The 15,302-nt window shown below is 37.2% G+C and overlaps 1 protein-coding gene across 43 annotated transcripts in view; it reads left to right on the plus strand.

Moving 5' to 3' along the window:
• DST (dystonin) overlaps positions 1-15,302 on the plus strand; it is a 314,302-nt gene that overhangs the window by 125,581 nt on the left and 173,419 nt on the right. For 38 of the 43 annotated variants that reach the window (XM_039320283.1, XM_039320278.1, XM_039320288.1 and 35 more), the window contains 13 exons: positions 2,337-2,449; positions 2,566-2,672; positions 4,056-4,175; positions 5,192-5,287; positions 5,388-5,515; positions 9,049-9,142; positions 10,957-11,111; positions 12,274-12,736; positions 12,836-12,964; positions 13,176-13,253; positions 13,343-13,504; positions 13,590-13,694; positions 15,142-15,237. In XM_039320283.1, the coding sequence (XP_039176217.1) occupies positions 2,337-2,449; positions 2,566-2,672; positions 4,056-4,175; positions 5,192-5,287; positions 5,388-5,515; positions 9,049-9,142; positions 10,957-11,111; positions 12,274-12,736; positions 12,836-12,964; positions 13,176-13,253; positions 13,343-13,504; positions 13,590-13,694; positions 15,142-15,237 (1,846 nt within the window). Of the gene's footprint in view, positions 1-2,336; positions 2,450-2,565; positions 2,673-4,055; positions 4,176-5,191; positions 5,288-5,387; positions 5,516-7,164; positions 7,379-8,565; positions 8,924-9,048; positions 9,143-10,956; positions 11,112-12,273; positions 12,737-12,835; positions 12,965-13,175; positions 13,254-13,342; positions 13,505-13,589; positions 13,695-15,141; positions 15,238-15,302 lie in introns of those variants that run through there. The other 5 variants (XM_039320321.1, XM_039320306.1, XM_039320299.1 and 2 more) reach the window with 4 other exon arrangements.

Raw genomic sequence — 15,302 nt, forward strand, 5'->3', positions numbered from 1 at the left:
TAAGCTTTAATAATTAACATAAATACTATTCGTGTATAAATATATAGATATGCACTTTTTAAATATCCCTTTAGGATAGGTACCATGGTTATCTTAGATATACGGTACTATATTATTTATAAAATGAGGCTGAAGATAATTGTAACTAATATTAACATTTTAAATGATGGTTAGTACCAATAATAAGGTGAAAGAGACAAATATTTTCTTCTGTCTAATTCTTCTTTGGGGGGATATTTCCCTATGCATTTATTGAGGTAAGTAATTTGCAGAGTGGATTTGAGTTTCACTACATACAACAACTAGAGATAATAGATTTGACATTTGTAATACAAACGTGGTTGCCTTGGAGTCACTTGATGTTGCAAAGCAAATTTCAGCTTGCCTCTTCTTGAATTAAAGAAAAACATTCTGCATTGCAGTCTGTTTATGTGGCAGTGGCATTTTTTTTCACTAAAAAGATAGCAAATATATTACAACTTGCCCTTTCTTGTTTTGAAAAATTGGCAGCTGAATAGGCATAGTTGAGTTTTGCATATCACAAGTTGCTTCATTACAAGCAACATGTGTGAAATGTCTCAGAAGTCAGCAGAATCAGAGGAACATCTGTATGTTTTTAGATAGATTTCTTCCCTTTTGCAGCTTCACACAGTGTTCGTTTGTTTCAAAATATATTCTTGTTTATTAATCTGTTAGTAGCACAACAGATACAAAAGGTCTATTTTTCAAATCTGCCATGGTTATAATGAATTTTATCATTCATTATCTGAGTGTTGTATCCGAAGATATTGTTTTCATAAATCAATTGAAGGAAGTAATAACTTTTAAAGTTTAAATTGGGTAGGTTGAGGCTAATAGTGTGTTAATTGCAGGGCTTGGACTTTTTGCTGATATCTTTGATTGAAGTCCTCTTTTTAAAAAAAAAAAAATCAATAGAGATTTCTCACTGTTTAAGGAATTAACAGCCAAAGCATACTTCAGCCAGAAACTGAAGAAATAATAATAATAATACTAATACTAATACTAGTACTACTACTACTACTACTACTACTACTACTAATAATAATAATAATAATAATAATAGCAGCAGCAGCAGCAGCAGCAAAAGGCAGCCTTGCTAGGAACTGCTTCCATCCTGTGACGATATCTGTAATACCATCAAACATCCACATCTGCCTATCCCAGGACTCGATATGTAGACAGAAATGCCAAATCCAGTCTGAACATCTGGCTGACTGTGCAATGATCAATAACAACAACAACAACAACAATAATAAGTTGGAAGGGACCTTAGAGGTCATCTAGTCCAATCCCCTGCTCAGGCAAGAAACCCTATATATTAGGGTAATATCTTTAATGAGTGGATGAATGGAGGTGACTGTAAGCTGAAATGTATGATGATTATCATTAGAAAATCATCCCACCCATTTTAGAATTGGAAAACTATATTTCCTTAATTTTTAGACAGCACTGTGTCTTCAGGCTCAATTTCTCTTATCACTAACTAGCATGGTTAGAGGCAAGGGCTTGTTGGAGTTGCAGATATGGAAAACATTTGAACATAATATTTTCCACTCCTATCTTAGTTCCTTTTTTTCTGATGGTTGTTTCCCCCACCTATGTCTTTCTATAACATGAATGGCCAGGATTCTTTTTAGCTCAATCGGGAGAAGATGGAGTGACAAGATAGGGAGAAATTGAACTAAGCATGCTGAAGGTGGGGAGGGGAGGGGGAGAAGAAGAAGAGGAGGAGGAAGAGGAAGAAACAGTAACAACAAAAACTTGTATGCAGCCTTCCTCTCAACAGCTCTGGGTGACATGACAAAGAAACTACACTTAAAAGCATTAAAACATAAGAGATATAAAAAAAAGTTGGCAAGCATGATGAAGCAGGGAATTTTATTAGAGTAAGACAAGTCCATCATAAGATGTAGTTTCAAGATACCATCATTTTGAACCACCCTCTTCTCAAAATGTTGCCCACCACTTACTTTTCCTATCTACAAAAGGCAGAAGAGGTGAGGCATGTCTTGTTAATTGTAAGATATCCAGAGGTAATGTTTTGGAATGACAAGGGATTCTGATCTCAACCAGTGACTTCTCTATGTAAAATACTGGAAGTTTCCACTCCTCTGCCTTTCCCTTGGGATAAAAACCTAAATCATTCTTTTTCAGAGAGAAAATTCTGTCTGGGACCTGAAAAGTTGAAATGTATGGCCCATTTCCTCTGAAGTAATAACCTTTCCCTTGAAAACCTATCTCATATTCAAAAATAAATGAACATCACTGCTCACGTATTGTGCTCTAAAACCAGATTGCATTCTTTTCTTTTACAGGCCGGACCTGGTAGACATGAATACTGTTGCTGTTCAAAGCAACCTTGCAAATTTAGAGCATGCTTTTTTTGTAGCTGAAAAACTTGGAGTTGCCAGGCTTTTGGATCCTGAAGGTGAGTTGATGAATTGAAAATGCTGTTGATTGACAGGCTTCAAAAAGCTTGATAGAAAGCCTGATGTTGTGGTATCTGAATTGTGAACATTGCCTCTGTCCACTTGTACACTTTAGATGTCGATGTCTCCTCGCCAGATGAGAAATCAGTAATCACTTATGTATCATCACTTTATGATGCATTTCCTAAGGTACCTGAAGGTGGTGAAGGCATCAGTGCACATGTAAGTAAGAAACTAGTTTTATACACTCAGAACAATTTTTAGGCAGAAATACTGAAATGTTAGGTAAAGTTAAGAGTGTGGCTGTTTCATTGGGGCTCAAAACTCATATAACTACTAGTTCCAGTAGAGAACAACTTGAATAACAATAGATCATAGAATGATAGTACGAAGAAGTGAGAACTCTCCCTTTGGTCATACTTCCTCCATGCAGGGTAGTTGAGTCCACTTCCTTTTTCAGATGCCGTGTTCTGTTGGGTTTATCTGATATTTAGGCTGTTGAGCAGGGCATGTTGAAATGAGTCCTCACGGACATGATGCTGATTAAAGTTTATCATGAAATTAGCAACTGGGTTTATGAGTAATTTTGGGGACCTCTTATTCAAGCCCATCCATTAGAATAGCATTCCCCAACCTTTCTGGGTTGACAGCCTGGGGAAGGGAGGGAAGAGGGGATGGTTTTGTGTGAGGGGCAAGCACGCACGCATGCACACAGCTTCATTTGTGTGAGCAGTGAGTGGAAGTGCAAGCACCGGTGCCAGCCACTTGCATGAATTGAGCTGTGCACATGTGCACGTCAGCCCACCGCCACATGGCCTGGTTGTGAATAGGTCATGGCCCAGATTGGGGACCCCTGCAGTAGAGCATAGCCATGTGTGGGGAAAAAAAGCATAAAGGCCTGATGTGGTAGAGTTATGAAGTTAAAAATAGGTCACTAGGGCTGGGGTCCCCAACCCCCAGTCCGTGGACCGGCAGCGGGCCGCACAAACAAACAAAGCCCCATCCACAGGATGCAGACAGTGCCACGCCCCCTCCAGTCCACGGAAAAACCTCTCTCCATGGAACTGGTCCCTGGTACCCAAAAGGTTGGGGACCTCTGCACTAGGGGAAAAAAGGAAAAAAAAGAAGGAAATGTAAGAGAAGGATATTGACAGAAGAGGGCCTCAAAAAAAAAAATGTATAGTGCTTACAGTAAGGCTGGACTGCTTCTCAAAATAAGTAAGGGAAGTGCTGGGAGTAAAGCTAGAAATCAAGTGAACAGTAGATAAGAGAACTAAAATCAGATAACAGAAGAATACATGGTTTACAAGTACATACAGGTGCTATAAAGGAGAACTTAAGGGTGGGCAAAATCTCATACTGGGTACAGGAGAGGAGGAGAATTTGAATCAGGAACTCAAGAGGTATAGGCCTGGAAGATCCAGTTTCTGCAATAGTATTCAAAAATCGCTTGCAAAGAAGACTTTGCCAATTTAAATTGTAATTTTTGCTGTCACTTTAGGACTAAGTTAGATAGAGCTTGATGGTTGCTTAGCTATAATGCAACAGATACAATTGACAAGCAAAGTCTTTACAATTGGTGTGCTACTTTATTGCTTCTCTTAGGATGTTGAAGTCAAATGGATTGAATACCAGAATATGGTGAACTACCTCATCCAATGGATTAGGCACCATGCCACAATAATGATTGACAGAGCATTTCCAAACAATCCTGTAGAACTCAAGGTGATTTTTTTTCTTTTGTTTATATTGCCAGAATACAGTTTTTAAAGAATATTAGGTGCTACTCCTTTAGAGTACTCACCTATTCATGTATAGTGATCCACAAAACTCCCATGTCCTTTAAATTACAGAAATGGCAGTGTTGGAGCATAAAATATTTGATTCACGATTCAGAATCTATCCAAAGCCAGTTCCCGCACAATAGACAGTGGGTACAGGAGAGAGTGAAATAAATTTGCCCAGCACAGCTCTTCTGAGAATTTAAGGGGTTGGCATAGTTTGCACTGTTACATGTCCCTTGATGTAAAAATGCTGGAAACTATTATGTCAGAGAGAATGTTAGGTTAAATCCCTTCTCCCCTCTCATGCTATTTTCCTACAAACATAATTTTTATGCGTGAAGTTCTCACCGATGGATTATCTTCTATCCTTATCACATGATTCTGTGATGGGTGGCTATATAAGTTTGATAAATAAATCAGTCCTCAGTCAATCTACTGTTACTCACGTGGCGATGGAAAAAAAACTGGCTTTCTGATCAACTATGTATAATCAGTGATTTTAGATATTAGAATCTTGGGAAGGAGCCACCAATCTATACACAATGTTCATGTAACGATTAAGCAATAAAGGGCATCTCCCTGGCTTGGAGGCATTAGAATGCATTTTAATCTGAGGCTGCGCAAGCCACTGCCACAACTAACACAAATTTAATGGTTTGGATTCTTGTCCAGTTCATAAAAGAGACATCAAACAGAATTCTGTGCAGCATTTAACTGTGGGGATTACATCCAAGAACACCAGCGGGTAGAAGATTTAACTTAACCTTGGACTTAAAAGAACCAAGATACCAAGGGAAAGCTGAATGAGAGACATATGGTTTAATTCTCTTTTTTCTTGTAAATCCATATATTTTCTTGTTGATATTAAGTAAATTAGACAATTTGGTTTCACAGTGATGAGCATGACAAGTTTTTATAAGCCTTAGTAGACCAGAATATCTGTTTGTTTTCCTTTAGGCACTTTATAACCAGTATTTACAATTTAAGGAAACAGAAATTCCACCAAAGGAGATAGACAAATCAAAAATCAAGCATCTATATAAATTACTAGAGGTAAGCTACATTGTGTGGGCTGGTGCACGCTGGATTTATTTCTCATTTTTATGCTTGATTTGGTTTCTCAATTTTATGCAATTATTTCTTGCCTTCAAAGGTTTGGATTGAGTTTGGGCGTATCAAGCTTCCTCAAGGCTACCACCCAAATGACATTGAAAAAGAATGGGGGAAGCTAATTATTGCTATGTTGGAAAGAGAGAAGATGCTTCGACCAGAAGTTGAAAGGTGGGCTGATTATTTGTTTTATGGGCATGTTATTCCTGCCGGGTTGAAACTGCTCAATAGGATGCATTACATAACAAGCAGAGACACTTTAAACTTGAAACAGAGGTAGTCAAAATTTCCTTTGTAGAAATGAATTGTCGGGTGAGGCTCATTAATTGAATATTTCTTTTAAATTGAACAAATATCTGTACTTATAATTTATTCATATAATTATCAAGCAAGCTTATGCAGAGTTCTGTATTAAATAGATTAAATAGCAAGTATGTAACCATAACCTTGTCTAATGTTTTGCCCATCAGAATTTGGACAATTTGGGTAATTCCAGTTATCAAACGTTGCTTACAGTAAACAGTTTTCTCAAGGTTTATGTTTCAGTCCCGACCAACTTTTATTACGGTCACAGACCAGCAAACAGTAGTTAATACTTTCTGAAGTTTGCCAGGGCAATTATAGGATTGAGTTGGCTGCCACCATCTTTTTCTCAAAAGCCTCAGGAGAGTTAAAAAAAAAAAAAAAAGTGGCGGTTACCCCGTCTGAGATGGTAGACCAAGTCTCTTGGAAGGGCAGTCTTGGTAGATTGCCTCAGAGCTTTATGCCATGGTATCTGCTGACGGAAATTCATACCGATGCCAAGGACATTGTGTGCCATGAAGTCAAAGCAAACAGGCTGATTCCCCAAGGACACGTGCAGTCTTGGGAATCTTTTCGGGACTGCTTGAGCCTCCTGGATAATTACGAGAATTCGCATTATATTCCCTACTATTCTGAGGCAGAGAAGAAATGAAAGTTGTACCCTAAGCCAGAGGTCTCCAACCTTTTGTCCCCAACCTTTTGGGCACCAGGGACCGATTCTGTGGAGAAAGATTTTTCCACGGACTGGAGAGTGCGTGGTTTTGTGTGCTGGTTGCATCCCACGGATGGGGCTGTGCTTGTTTGTGTGGACCAGTTGCTGGCATGGCGCGGCCTGGTCCACAGACCGGGGGTTGAGGACCCCTGCCCTAAGCGCCCAAATAAATTTAACAGTGAAAAATAATGAATTCCCTATCCTTTTTCAAGAAAAAAATGAAAATCTTGCTTTGGCCAATATATGAGACAATGGCTTTGTCCATTCCACTGGTTACCATGTTCATCTTAAGTTTGATTACTTGCCCTTCAAGAGTTATGACTGATATTTGTTGCTACTGAAATATCCATTTTGTAGAAAGTAAACCAGCAAGGGTTTAGAGATTAGTTATTCTCTAAAGGCTGAGTTGTCAACAGCAGGTGAGATTGTTTCAAGCTTCTGTTGTTACCATACTATTCTTCTTGTATCAAAATATTATATATATATATATATATATATAGATAGATAGATAGATAGATAGATAGATAGATAGATAGATAGATAGATAGATAGATAGATAGATAGATAGATAGATAGATAGATAGATAGATAGACTGGTTGTGGATCTTAACCTGTTAATATTTTATCTTATGTATTAAAATTTTTCTCTCAGATTAAACAACCAAGAAACTTTTAGTTTGCCTTTTGATCTCTCTGACTTTGTTCAGATTTGCTTCCAGCTTAACGAAGCAAGAGAGCAAAAGCCTTACCCTGTTCATTCAGGGCTTTGTTTCTTCTTTACCTGGTAACCAAATGACCCCTCCCACTTTTGTATGTTAATGATTTGCCTCAGTATATATTGTGTTTATTGGGAAAACAAAAAGTTGGGGTAATCTGCGATCATAATTGGTAGGAAGGGGACTTGATAGGCAGATTGGGGAGGAACCTTGCTTGAGGTCTGTGGGGAAATGGATTAGCTGGGCCAGCTAGAAGTTCTTCATCCCTGATGTTCATGGAAATGGTGCTGTGCCTTAAGCCAGGTGTAGTATTTATTTTCTCCCATTAAGTCCATCTTTTTCATCTTGTCTGTTGTCTTATCTAAAGAAGTTTCTGTTTTGAGGGGAAATTAGGAAACATTAACTGTGTTTAAGAAGAGGCATGTAAAAGGCTTTGCTAGATACTCTGTATTTGGGTTGCAAAAGTCCATTTGATCACTAGATGTGAGCAAAGAGTTTTGAGTTTGCTCTATCTTTGCTTTCATCATTTTCATATATGATAAGATTTATCACAGTTTTCATATATGATAAGCCTAGTCTTAACAGTTTAAAATAGCATTAATATAAACTGGGGGTCAGTTACAGAATAGGGATTTGTTGAACAATAAGATTCATTATAAAATAATCTGCTGTTAAAGGAAGTGTAGTGCTGAAGGAGAAGCAGCCTCAATTCCCTTAATGAAATAAAGACTACAATAAGGCTAATAATAAACTTTAAAGAATTCTAATGGTGGGATATAATATTGATATTCCTTGCCAGCAAGAAATCTGAACACCTGATGTGTTGACTGACATTTTTGCTTGTACACATGCAAAATATTTTTAATGCCAAACAGTCAAAATAAAGATTCTACCACATTTTATAGAAAAAGTTATAGCAGTCAGTAAACCGGCATTAGTGTCCAAGTTTAGCCACTAGCTAGCCGAGTGCAAAAATAACCATTGACTCTGCAATTTTGATCTTTTCATCCCAATAAATGCACAGTGAATCTGTTTAAGTAGAACAAAAACATTTATAAATACATTCTTAATTTGAATTCTCTGCGAAGTAGTTTGTGCAAGATGAGCTATAGTCCTGGTCCTGTTTTGGCTGTAATATAAGCAATTATCGAAAGCACATGAAGTTGGAGCATAGCAGGATCAAAATGAAGACAGACCATTGGAGTCCCGTGTAAAAGTAAATATTAATATAATGAATCATTTCATTTAAAAAAATACTACAACTCTATAAAATGACTATTGATAATTTTTTTTTTACAACTTGGAATTGCAGATCTTTAAAAGTAAGATCTGTTTATCCTGTCCCATATCAGTTAGGTTTCTGAGATTGGATGACAGTTACCTAAAGGTATTTGGCACTTTTCCTCCAGTGTTAACGCCCTAATCATTCTGATTAGTCCCTACTTGTACAGGTACTTAAAGCTGGAGAAGCCAAGCCCACATTGGCATATATAGCTGAAGGCAAAATCTGAAGAGGAATCAGAATAATATTTACAGGGTTTTGAATATGCACACTAAAGTCTATTTAAGGATGCAATGGTGGAACTGCTCTTAAAGCTAACTCCTTTCTGATAGCTGTGCACATTTGCAGGCATTCTGCTTTTTTCAGTTTTCAAACAACCAAGAAGCTTTTTGGCTATGAAAAATGAATGCTAACAGTTATGGCTACCAGAGTAGTGACTCTTTTAGTAATAGCACTAGTACCCGAACCAGCATTGATTCTAATGAAAACTTCGTATCTGTTAACTGTGGTCCAACTCTTGTTAATTCGTGTATAAGCTTCGGCAATGGTCCAATGGAAGGATCCAGGTAGGTTTTGATATTACATTGCAGAATTTGGTTCAATTTTATTTGGTAACAGTTAATACTACTTTATTGTATGGAAAAAGGCATAATCAGCATTATGGGACCTGTCTTAACTTTGATGTCTTTAGGTTAGATATGCTGCAGCAAATTGCAAACAGAGTTCAGCGGGACAGCCTGAATTGTGAAGACAAGCTAATGCTTGCTCGAAATGCTACGCAGTCAGTAAGTAGTTTTGAATATCTAGTTTTCTTTTTACTTTTTTCTATATTGAAAACCCATGTGGATTATTGGATAAAAAATAGAAGGACAGCATCTTTGTTTAGATCTTGTACAATTAGATACTTACCCGATGGCCAAAACAAATCACACTCTATGGCTTCAGGTTTTGCATTTTTAAAACAGGAATTAATGATAACCGTTTTCACAATTATTTGGAAGATGAGAAGAATTATCTGTACTTATTAATAGCTCATTTTGGAGTACCATAGACATGTATCATATGTCATCATGCATGCAATGAATTGACTACCAGCATGATCTCCTTTTGCATATTATGCCACCTTTCTGGATTAAAAACATTTTAAAGTAGTATAAAGCTACTGTTTTAAATGTTTCAATCTCTGTCTGTGTCAATAAGGCATTGGAAACATATATTCTAAACATTTTTTTAAGGGAACACAGTATATGCTTATTATAATTTCACTGCAGTTTTGAAGGCTGTCAGTAAACTTAGAGGAGGTAGAGAATGCTCAGGAATATTGTATCTGCCAGAAAGGAAAAACAAATGCTAGATGTGCATTTATAGGCATTATTATTTCAAGTTAAGACTATGGAGTGCGTTCCCCCTATACATCCTGAATTTGATATTTGTTTTTAGTGTTCAAGAATAGGTAAGGGTTTTTTAAAATTGAAAATACATCAAAAATCAAGGAACTTAACAGCCCCGTACAAGTAAATGTCTCGTAAGGGATTATACTTTTCTTTTTTGCATTGATAGCTGCCTTATGAAATTCATGTACTATACTTATGGTAAATTTAAATTTTAAAATTTCAGGAAGCATGATGGCTCAGTGGTTAAAGATGCTGAGCTTGTCAGCTGGAGAGCTGACAGTCCGGGTTTGAGACCCAAGTGTTACATAACGGGGTGAGCTCCCATTACTTGCTCCAGCTCTTGCACACCTAATTCAAAAGCACGCAAATGCGAGTAGATAAATAGGTATCATTTTAGTGGGAAAGTAACAGCATTCCATGTGCCTTGGCTTACAGCAGTGTTTCTCAACTTTGACAATTTTAAGGCAGGTGGACTTCAACTCCCAGAATTCCACAGCCAGCATTGCTGGCTGTGGAATTCTGGGAGTTGAAGTCCACGTGCCATAAAATTGTCAAGGTTGAGAAACACTGGCTTACAGTCATGCTAACCACGTGACTGGCTCCCTTAGCTAAGAAACAGGGATGAGCACCGCCCCCTAGAGTTGGAAATGATTGGACAGGGGAAACCTTTACCCTTACCTTTATGGTAAATTTCATCTAGTAAAATGGAAAATCCACTTGTCTCATGTTTTATCCAGTAAAAAAAAAAAAAGCCTTTGTATCTATTTCAGAAAATAAGAAATCACGGCTGCTTAAGCAACCTTTTACAAAGCATTTTATTATAGAAAATAAAGTTAATTAATCACATTGATGGTAGTTTTCCAAAAGAGTTCTATATGTTCAGATATGTATTTCTGTTTATCTAATGGGGAAGCCACTATTTAATTACCCTACTGTTTTTGGAGAGAGCAATCTGTATTGAAAATTTGGCTTGATGTAATAAATAGTTGATGGTCTAAAATTAAACTGTTACAGATATATTTCATGATAATTGAAATATATACAACGTATTTTTCAGACATAAACATCTAAAAGATTTCTAAGTAAGCATAATTATTGTCTGTCCCAAAAAGATTATTAGTGTAGAAAAACATAAGTATCTCATGATGAATTTATTTTCCAGTTAAATACATGTGTGATTTTTTTTCCCCCCTGTTTAAACGTAGGATAGAAAACGATTAGAAGCAGGCCTGCAGTTCCAGAATGAAGCTGAGATTGCAGGCTATCTACTTGAGTGTGAGAATCTTCTCCGCCAACAAGTTATGGATGCCCAGATTCTTACTGATGGAAAATATTATCAGGCGGATCAATTGGTCCAAAGGTACATACGTTAAGGTTGCTATTTAGGAATAGGAGCGCCTAGCTTGTTTCATGCCAGTGACTATTCTGCTCTTGGCAATTTCTGTAACTTTAACAGAAATTGGTTTGACTTACTTGGGTCTGTGTTCAAGTTGTTTAAACAATTTATTTAAATGATGCTAAGTTTGACTTTAATTAGGATATCCATTCATCTATGCTAGAGCTAGAGAGTGATTTCAAAAGTAATGCATAGATAATTCTGCTTTAAAGTCTGATTTCTGAAATCGTTTCAGCTGCCCTGTAGCCCAGAGTAAGATAATTCTACCATATAATAATAAGTATTGCTTAGGATATCCTGTATTCAGCATGTGTCTAGCAATGTCTTTGGCTACTTTTATGACACACTGCCACTTACGTAAAAATATATAAATGAGTGCTTCTGTAAATCAGAATTGGACAACCTTTTGGCTGTAAAATCTTCACCAGTTCCTAGGTAAGGCCAGTACCAGCAGGAACATTGCCATTGTCAGTATTTTTGCTGGATAAAAAGAAAATCTCTCATTTCTCATTTTTTTCTCAGCAAAAGCTATTCCCTGCAGCCTACCAAGCTGAGACCTCATGTTAGCGAGAGCGCAATCTGCTCTGGGTGGTTTCCAGGGGCATATGTGTGGCTCACCTATAACAGGTTGACTTTTACTATCATGTGTGGACTAATATTGTTACCAGTATGTAGAACAGCCTTTTTGATGCTGTATGCATTTTTTCCCATTAGTAGCCATATGGTTTGATTCCTACTTTTATAGTCACTTTTGCACTTCCTTCTCAAAGATGCACAAATGATGTCTTAAACAAGCTGTCCTTTTCACATGAGATGAGCATGTTTGCAAGCATATTTAGGAATCACATTTGAGATAAAATTGATTATACAGGCTTATTGGTCTTGTTATATGATTACATTTTATATCCAAAAACATACAGCCTGACATTACCATTATAGCATGAATGCATCAATTTTTTTGCAGTGCATAAAAGGCTTTATTGGAACAAACTCTTTTATTATGATAGTTAAATTAATTATTTAATTCTGATTTCTACTATTATTTTTGACCAATGTTGTTCATGAAAATTCTGAGGCAATATCTAGACAATTCCTATGGTGAATGCTTTTGTCTGTTTTAATGCAGGGTTGCAAAACTCCGAGATAACCTTATGGCCTTAAAAGCAGAGTGTTCTTCAATCTACAACAAAGGGAGAATACTAACAACAGAACAGACCAAGATGATGATATCAGGAATAACACAAAGCTTAAACTCAGGATTTGCACCAAGCCTAAGCCCTAATTTAAACTCTGGACTAAGTCAGGGTTTGTCTCCCTCCTTGACCTCATCCAGTCTGACGTCAGGTTTATCATCAGGTTTTTCCCCAAGAGTGACACCAGCCATCACCCCAGCATACACTCCAGGCTTCCCACCACGGTTAATTCAAAGCTACGTAACTGGAGTTGACACAGGGGCACTTCAAACGCTCAAATTGACACAGATTCGGAAGCCTCTGATGAAATCGGCTTTCATTGATCAGAATTTAACAGAAGAAGAAGTCAATATGAAATTTGTCCAGGACCTCTTAAGATGGGTGGATGAAATGCAGGTAACAACTTGACGTGTATGGTCTTCATCTGAACTTGATCTTTTTTTCTTATCTATTCAATGGATCAAGTTTAATGTTTTTTAACCTCTCCTTTAACAGGTACAACTTGACCGAGCCGAATGGGGTTCAGATTTGCCAGGTGTTGAAAGCCATGTTGAAAATCACAAGAATGTTCACAAAGCTATTGAAGAATTTGAATCAAGTCTTAAAGAAGCAAAAATCAGTGAGGTACAGTATGAAAACACCTGGTGACTGTACATATTTTAAAAAGATGCATAGGTTTTAACTTGTTGTATAACTGCACTTGGCTTAAAGAAAAATGTTATATTAATTAAATGAATAATAAGAAATGCACAATCCTCCTGTTAACTGTTGTGTGTCTCGTGGCTTTTCTTTTCTTTCTTTAAAAAAAGTCTCTAATCCAGTTTGTTCTACCCAGATCCAAATGACTGCTCCCCTCAAACTCAGCTATACAGAAAAATTGCACAAACTGGAGAGTCAATATGCAAAACTCTTGGTAAGATCATTGTCAAGAAGTCCAGGTCTCAGTGGGATGTTCCTTGGCAACATAAGCAAAATCAAACTTTGTTTTTTTGTCTTCTCAAGAATGCCTCCAGAAATCAGGAAAGACACCTTGACACCCTTCACAATTTTGTATCACGTGCCACCCGGGAACTTATATGGTTGAATGAAAAGGAGGAAGAGGAAGTTGCACACGACTGGAGTGAAAGGAATACAAATATAGCAAGGAAAAAGGAATATCATGCCGTAAGATTTAGTAAAAATAAAGCTGAACGTATTCTTTCCTACTTGCTGCAGGTTTCAAAAGCTTTTTTTTTTTTTAATTTGAAAGGATCTGATGAGAGAACTTGACCAGAAAGAAGAAGTTATTAAATCAGTTCAGGAAATAGCAGAACAATTGCTCTTTGAAAACCACCCTGCGAGATTAACTATCGAGGTAGGTTATTAAATCTGGCTTTAGAAGCACTTTTTGTAGAATTCCAAATTTAAAGCAACAGTTTTAAATAACTTTCTGCAGAATTGCAGCCTTCCTCAATTGGTTGTATGTGTGTTGTGTTTATTCTAACACCAGCCCTTTCCCCCCCCCCATCCCGGCTTTTGTTAAAAACCTTGGAGAAAATTCATATACAATCTTGTAACATTATTTCCTGTTTAGTCCTCTGCTGTATTTCTGTTTCCAACGGTAGTCAATAACGGGCATCACTGATTTCATCTTGTACACATTAGAGCTCCAGATAACTATTTATGACTGGGTTCCCCTTTTCCATTTTGTGTTATTGCTGCATTGCTGCACATAAAATTTTCTTGCAGTATACATTTAGTTGAGTACGAAAGGTTATGACTCAGTGCATTTGTTAGTCTTTAAAATTCAGCAGGACACCTTGCTAGTGTCCTAAAATGAATGAAACAAGGTTACAAAACATGGCCCTCCTGTTTAGGGTTCCAACTAGCCCATTGTGATTTCTTCCTGAATTCTTCCTGATTTCTTCTATTGTATTCTGTTCTATTTCTTGCCCTCACTGGCTGTGTTTCACTGCTGATTGTTTTGAGTTACTTAAAAAGGAATACAGAGCGCTCTTTTCCCCCCATGAAGAACTCCAGTATGATAGCACCATCTAACGTTTGAGTAAAAGTGAATCTAGTACACCTAGAGGGGGGCAGCATTTTTCTTGCTCATTTGTAATAAGGAGCCTCTCCCTATAAATGTTTCATTGCTGTTATGCATCACAATTATATACTATTACAGATCTTACTTGGACATTACATTTATTTTGGACTGGAATTAAGAAATATACTGTAGGTCAGTGCTTTCAACCGTAGCAACTTTAAGAAGAGTGGATTTCAGCTCCCAGAATTCTTCAGCTGGCCATGGGAATTGAAATCCACTCATCTTAAACTGGCTAAGGTTGAGAAACACTGTTGTAGAATAATCTCTTGCAACCAAAGACTGTAGCTAGCACATATTAGGTTAGTTGATTCTGTATCTCTGTCAGTATGGATATTCTACAACAATACTTAAAAGCTAGAAGCCGATGATCTTTGTGATCTGTCCTTGTTATTAAACAATACGCTCTACCGGATTCTGTAGTGAGTGTCACTAGTTTTAGCCAACTTAACAGGCAGCCACTGTCCAATAATATAAGCTGGAGCCAAGGTGTTTAGATTCTAAACTGCAGTCAACCTGACTTTTCAGAAAATTTTTACTATCTTTGTAGAGCAATTTGTATTTTAGAGAGTGCTTTTGTTCTACTGCATACAGTTGAGACAAAGGCATTAGGAATGGGGGAGGGAAAATCTATTCATATTCTTTGTCTCATTAGAGAGAACTGGGGCTGAGGTTGCCTAGACACACATGGTTCTTTATCTCTTTCTGTATCCTTTAGGCCTACCGAGCTGCAATGCAAACCCAGTGGAGCTGGATTTTACAGCTCTGCCAATGTGTTGAACAGCATTTAAGAGAAAACACTGCATATTTTGAGGTATGGATTAAATTGAAGATACTGTGACGTGATTGCAGATTTCAGCTGTAGCTATACCACCAAGA

This window comes from Crotalus tigris, unplaced genomic scaffold (assembly GCF_016545835.1).
Source record: "Crotalus tigris isolate CLP2741 ecotype Arizona unplaced genomic scaffold, ASM1654583v1 scf7180000023635.1308423, whole genome shotgun sequence".
NCBI lineage: Eukaryota > Metazoa > Chordata > Lepidosauria > Squamata > Viperidae > Crotalus > Crotalus tigris.